This window comes from Penaeus vannamei, chromosome 37, assembly GCF_042767895.1.
Source record: "Penaeus vannamei isolate JL-2024 chromosome 37, ASM4276789v1, whole genome shotgun sequence".
In the NCBI taxonomy this organism is placed as follows: Eukaryota; Metazoa; Arthropoda; class Malacostraca; order Decapoda; family Penaeidae; genus Penaeus; species Penaeus vannamei.
The window spans coordinates 482,777-490,276 of NC_091585.1; the positions used below are offsets into that span (position 1 = coordinate 482,777).

General features: G+C 36.3%; 1 protein-coding gene across 1 annotated transcript in view; it reads right to left on the minus strand.

The window, feature by feature from the left end:
- LOC113800290 (serine/threonine-protein kinase 17A) overlaps positions 1-7,500 on the minus strand; it is a 56,562-nt gene that overhangs the window by 3,330 nt on the left and 45,732 nt on the right. Inside the window, exons 4-6 of the mRNA XM_070114994.1 lie at positions 7,046-7,172; positions 4,471-4,519; positions 725-904 (exon numbers count right to left, since the gene is read on the minus strand). Coding sequence (XP_069971095.1) covers positions 725-904; positions 4,471-4,519; positions 7,046-7,172 — 356 coding nt within the window. The remainder of the gene's footprint in view (positions 1-724; positions 905-4,470; positions 4,520-7,045; positions 7,173-7,500) is intronic.

Sequence of the window (7,500 nt, forward strand, 5' to 3'; positions counted from 1 at the left end):
AGCTACTTATGATGACGAAGATAATAATGATGAAGATGATCAAGCTCGTTATGATGACGAAGATAATGATGATGAAGATGATCAAGCTACTTATGATGACGAAGATAATGATGATGAAGATGATCAAGCTCGTTATGATGACGAAGATAATGATGATGAAGATGATCAAGCTACTTATGATGACGAAGATAATGATGATGAAGATCAAGCTACTTATGATGACGAAGATAATGATGATGAAGATGATCAAGCTACTTATGATGAAGATAGTGATGATGATGAAGATGATCAAGCTCGTTATGATGACGAAGATAATGATGATGAAGATGATCGAGCTCGTTATGATGACGAAGATAATGACGATGATGATGATGATGATCAAGCTAGTTATGATGACGAAGATAATGATGATGAAGATGACCAAGCTCGTTATGATGACGAAGATAATGATGATGAAGATGATCAAGGTCTATATACTTACTCATCTAGCCCTGGATAATGATGGTGATAAAGACAAAGATAAAAGATAATGCCGTTGCCGGAATGACCCCCTCCCCCCCCCCCCTAAAAAAATAAAACACAAAATAAAAAATAAATCCCCAGGTTTAAAATAAAAAAATAATAATAATAAAAAATAAAAAATAAATCCCCAGGTTTAAAATTTAAAAAAATAATAAAAAATAATAATATAAATAAAAAATGAAACCCTGGGAGCCCGACGTACCTAGGCTCAACCACGAGCAGGTGTGAGATGAAGTCCTTGGCTTGCTCCGACACGTCCCCGAACAGGTCCTCCGGGAAGTCCACGTGGCCCTGGGAGATGTTGAGGAAAGTCTCCTGCTTCGTGTCGCCTCCGAAGGGCGAGTGGCCCGTCAGGAGGACGTAGGTCAGCACGCCCACCGACCTGACGAAGGGGGGCGCGAGTGTTAATTTGGGGGCGGTGCATGGGGGGTGGGATAGAGAAAGAGGGAAGGAGGGAGGGAAGAAGGAAGGAAGGAAGGAAGTGAGGGAGGGAAGTAGAGATGGAGGAAGGGAGGGAGGGACAGAGGGAGAGGAGGAGAGAGAGAGGGATAAGAAGTAGAGGAGGAGAGAAAGAGGGAAGTAGGGAAGGAGAGAAAGAGGGAAGTAGGGAGGGAGAAAGGAAGGAAGGGAAGGAGAGAAAGAGGGAAGTAGAGGGAGGGAGAGGAGGGAGGAAGGAAGGAAGGAAGGGAAGGAGGGAGGGAGGGAGGGAGAGAGAAAGAGGGAAGTAGGGAGGGAGGGAAGAAGGAAGGGAAGGAGGGAGGAGGGAGAGGAGGAGACAAAGAGGGAAGTAGGGAGGGAGGGAGAGAAAGAGGGAAGAAGGAAGGAAGGGAAGGAGGGAGGGAGGGAGAGGAGGAGAGAAAGAGGGAAGTAGGGAGGGAGGGAGGGAGGGAGGGAAGGAGGAGGAGAGAAAGAGGGAAGTAGGGAGGGAGGAAGGAAGGAAGGGAAGTAGGGAGGGAGGGAGGAAGGAAGGAAGGAAGGAGTGGAAGGGGGGGGAGGAGGGGAGGGAGAGAATGAAATAAGTGAGAGAGAGCAGGAGATGTCGACAGAAAAGGGAGAAGATGGAGAGACGTTACTCTTTTGAGCGAAAGAGGTGAGAGAGAGAGAGAGAGAGAGAGAGAGAGAGAGAGAGAGAGAGAGAGAGAGAGAGAGAGAGAGAGAGAGAGAGAGAGAGAGAGAGAGAGGCAGAGAGAGACAGAGAGAGACAGAGAGAGAGAGAGAGAGAGAGAGAGACAGACAGACAGACAGACAGACAGACAGACAGACAGACAGACACACAGGGACAGGGACAGGGACAGAGAGACAGAGACAGAAAGACAAAGACAGAGAGACAGAGACAGAGACAGAGAGACAAAGACAGAGATAGAGAGAGACAGAGACAGAGACAGACAGACAGACACACAGACAGACACATAGAGCAGAAGAGAAACAAAGAAAGAGAGAAAGAGAGAAAACAATTCTTGGTGGTGAGTGAAGGGAGAGGAAGGGACCATCCATTCTTTCATTCTCTCTCATTTATCTATCTCTATTAACTCTCGTACATCCATATCATCACCTTTCCTCTATACATCCATTCATCATTATCATCTATCAATCTATCCATTATTTATCATTATTATCTATCAATCTATCCATTATTTATCATTATTATCTATCAATCTATCCATTATTTATCATTATTATCTATTAATCTATCCATTATTTATCATTATTATCTATTAATCTATCCATTATCTATCATTATTATCTATTAATCTATCTATTATCTATCATTATTATCTATCAATCTATTCATTATTTATCATTATTATTAATTAATTTATCCATTATCTATCATTATTATCTATTAATCTATCCATTATCTATCATTATTATCTATTAATCTATCCATTATTTATCATTATTATCTATTAATCTATCCATTATTTATCATTATTATCTATTAATCTATCCATTATTTATCATTATTATCTATCAATCTATTCATTATTTATCATTATTATTTATTAACTTATCCATTATTTATCATTATTATCTATTAATCTATCCATTATCTATCATTATTATCTATTAATCTATCCATTATTTATCATTATTATCTATTAATCTATCCATTATTTATCATTTATTCACCATCTATCACATTTATTCATCTATACGTTTTTTTATCATTTTCTTGTCCATTCATTACTTTTATTCAGTATCATTTTATCTATTATTTATTATTAGTTTCTCTATTTATCTGTTCACTCACCATCTATCCTTTACTCATTCATTCATTATTCATTCATTTATTCCTTCATTCGCCATCCATCATTTATCAAGTTCTTCATTATCTATCCTTTATCAGTCATTTATTCTATTCATTTATTTATTTTCATTTATTTATTCATCTACTCATTCGTCATCTATCATTTGTTTATTTTTTCATTATCAATAATTCCTCATTCGTTTCGCAACTTCTCTATTTCTTCATTATCTATCATTCATCATTCATTCACTTCCTTTAACCATTCGTTATCTATTATTATCTATTAATCTATTTCTTCACCATCTCTCATTCATCTATTTCTTCGCCATCTCTCATTCATCAATCCTTCACCTTATCTAGCTATTCATTCTCATTCATTTATCATCATTTATTCATTTACTCATTCCCCATCTCCCATTTATCCATTTCTCCCATTTATCCATTTCTTCAACATCTCTCTTTTATTTATTTATTCACCATCTCCCATTTATCCATTTCTTCACCATCTCTCATTTATTTATTTCTTCACCATCTCCCATTTATCCATTTCTTCACCATCTCCCATTCATCCACTTCTTCCCTATCTCCCATTCATCCATTTCTTCCCCATCCCTCATTCGTCCATTTCTTCACCATCTCCCATTCATCCACTTCTTCACCATCTCTCATTTCTTTATTTCTTCACCATCTCTCATTCATCAATTCTTTACCTTATCTATCTATTCACTATTCTATTATCTATTATTATCTATTCACTATTCTATTATCTCCCATTCATCCACTTCTTCACCATCTCCCATTCTTCCTTTTCTTCACCATCTCCCATTCATCCATTTCTTCCCCATCTCTGATTTATCCATTTCTTCCCCATCCCTCATTCATCGATCCTTTATTCTACTTATCTATTCACTCCCATTCATCCATCTCTACTCATTCCCCATCTCCCATTCATCCATTTCTTCACCATCCCTCATTCGTCCATTTCTTCACCATCTCCCATTCATCCATTTCTTCGACATCTCTCATTCATCCATTTCTTCGCCATCTCCCATTCATCCACTTCTTCCCCATCTCCCATTCATCCATTTCTCCCATTCATCCATTTCTCCCATTCATCCACTTCTTCCCCATCTCCCATTCATCCATTTCTCCCATTCATTCAATTCTTCCCCATCTCCCATTCATCCATTTCTCCCATTCATCCACTTCTTTCATCCATTTCTCCCATTCGTCCATTTCTTCACCATCTCCCATTCATCCATTTCTTCGACATCTCTCATTCATCCATTTCTTCGCCATCTCCCATTTATCAATTTCTTCCCCATCTCCCATTCATCCACTTCTTCCCTATCTCCCATTCATCCATTTCTCCCATTCATCCACTTCGTCCATTTCTTCACCATCTCCCATTCATCCACTTCTTCACCATCTCTCATTTCTTTATTTCTTCACCATCTCTCATTCATCAATTCTTTACTTTATCTATCTATTCACTATTCTATTATCTATCATTATCTATTCACTATTCTATTATCTATTATTATCTATTTATCCATTTCTCCCATTCATTCAATTCTTCCCCATCTCCCATCTATCCATTACTCCCATTCATCCACTTCTTCCCCATCTCCCATTCATCCATTTCTTCCCCATCCCTCATTCGTCCTTGCTTCCGCTCCTTTTCCGTCCGCGCCACTCACCACATGTCCGTTGCGAGGCTGATCGGCTCATACTGAAGAATCTCCGGAGCTGGAACGGGACGAACGGCCGGTTAAATTATTACTATTATTATTAAATTAAATTATTACTATTATTATTAAATTAAATTATTACTATTATTATTAAATTAAATTATTACTATTATTATTAAATTAAATTATTACTATTATTATCAAATTAAATTATTACTATTATTATTAAATTATTAAATTATCATAAACCGTTATTACTGTTACTATTAACATCTATTACTGTTATCATCTATTACTGTTATCATTGTTACTATTAATATCTATTATCATCGTTACTATTAACATCTATTACTGTTATCATCTATTACTGTTATCACTGTTACTATTAACATCTATTACTGTTATCATCTATTACTGTTATCACCGTTACTATTAACAACTATTATCACCGTTACTATTAACATCTATTATCACCGTTACTATTAACATCTATTATCACCGTTACTATTAACAACTATTATCACCGTTACTATTAACATCTATTATCACCGTTACTATTAACAACTATTATCACCGTTACTATTAACATCTATTATCATCGTTACTATTAACATCTATTACTGTTATCATCTATTACTGTTATCACTGTTACTATTAACATCTATTACTGTTATCACCGTTACTATTAACATCTATTACTGTTATCACTGTTACTATTAACATCTATTACTGTTATCACCGTTACTATTAACATCTATTATCACCGTTACTATTAACAACTATTATCACCGTTACTATTAACATCTATTATCATCGTTACTATTAACAACTATCACCGTTATCATCGTTTCTATTATTCTTTGTCGTGTTTTTGAATAAGTGGAAAAATCGTATAGGTCATAGATACATGGAGAAATATATAAAAAAGAAATATTATTATTATTATTATCATTATTATTATTATTATTATTATTATTATTATTATTATTATTATTATTATTATTATTATTAATATTATTATCATTATTATTCTCATTATTATTATTATTATCATTATTATTGCCATTCTTGAATAAGTGTAAAAGTCAAATAAATTATAGATACAGTGAGAACCATCACATTAAATTCAATTCTTTTAAGGTGGATATAAAAAAACATATAAAATATAAATGAAAACAGATATTGATTATATATCAGTAAAAAAAAAATACCTATTTTTAAACAATCATAAGAATTCTAGATATAATGAGAAATTATTTTAATGCCATTTATAATCTATCATTTGTACATTATGAATCTGTTTACTATCTAGAATAAACAACAACAAAATATCATAAACAAACATGCAATAACTTCAACAACAACAACATCAATAAACAAAAACATGAAAAAACAGCAAAAAGCAACATGAACAAACAAACGACATCAACATAGACAATCAACATAACAAACAACCCTCGACATAGCAGCAACAACATACATGCAACATAAACAACAAACAAGCAACGTAAACAAAGTACATAAACATAAACACCAAAAAGGCAACATAATAGACAAATAACCAACTACAAACAACAAACAAACAACATAAACATAAACAACAAAAAAGCAACATACCAGACACACAAACAAAATTTACAGACAAACAACATAAGCAACAAAAAAGCAACATACCAGACACACAAACAAAATTTACAGACAAACAACATAAGCAACAAAAAAGCAACATACCAGACACACAAACAAAATTTACAGACAAACAACATATTCATAAGCAACAAAAAGCAACATAACAAACACAAACAAAAACAAACAACATAAGCAACAAAAAGCAACATAACAAAAACAACATGAACAACAAAAAAGCAACATAACAAACAAACACCAAACAAATTTTACAAACAAACAACATATACAACAGAAAAACAACATAACAACCAACACAAACAAAATATACAAACATAAACATAAGCAACAAAAAATCAACGTAACAACCAAACAAAATTTACAAACAAAAACAAACAAACAACAAAAAAATCAACCTAACAACCTACCACAAACCAAAACCCCCCAAAACAAAGGCCCCAAACCCGAGGGCGCGATAAACATAAACAACAAAAAAGCAACATAACAACCTAACACAAACAAACAACATAAACAACAAAAAATCAACCTAACAACCTAACACAAACCAAACCCCACAAAACTCCCTAAAACGCCCCCAACCCGAGGGCGTGATAAACATAAACAACAAAAAAGCAACATAACAAACAAACACCAAACAAATTTTACAAACAAACAACATAAACAACAAAAAATCAACCTAACAACCAACACAGACAAAAAAAAACGCCCCAAACCCGAGGGCGTGATAAACATAAACAACAAAAGAGCAACCTAACAAACAACACAAACAAAAACCCAAAAACAAACAACATAAACATCAAAAAACAACATAACAAATACAAACAAAAACAAACAAGCAACATAAACAACAAAAAATCAACCTAACACAAACAAAAACAAACAACAAAAAATCAACCTAACAACCTAACACAAACACAAAACACCCCAAAACACCCACCCACGTAGTCCGGCGTGCCGAGCACCTCCCGCACCTCGATGTCCGCCAGCAGGATCCGCGAGATGCCGAAGTCGCAGAGCTTGACGGCGCTGTCCGGGTGCTGGCCCATCAGCAGGAGGTTCTGGGGCTGCGGGAGAGGGAGGGAGGAGACGGGGGTGGTTAGAGGGGCTGGTTAGAGGGGCTGGTGGGGTGGGAGGGAGGGAGGGAAGGAGAGGGTGGTTTAGAGGGTGCTGGCCCATCAGCAGGAGGTTCTGGGGCTGCGGGAGAGGGAGAGAGGAGGAAGGGGGTGGTTAGAGGGGCTGGTGGGGAGGGAGGAGGAGGGAGGAGGGGGTTAGAGGGGCTGGTGGGGGAGGGAGGAGGGGGTGGGAGAGGAAAGGGAGGGGAGGAGATGGGTGGTTTAGAGGGTGGTTTAGAGGGTGCTGGCCCGTCAGCAGGAGGCTCTGGGGCTGCGGGAG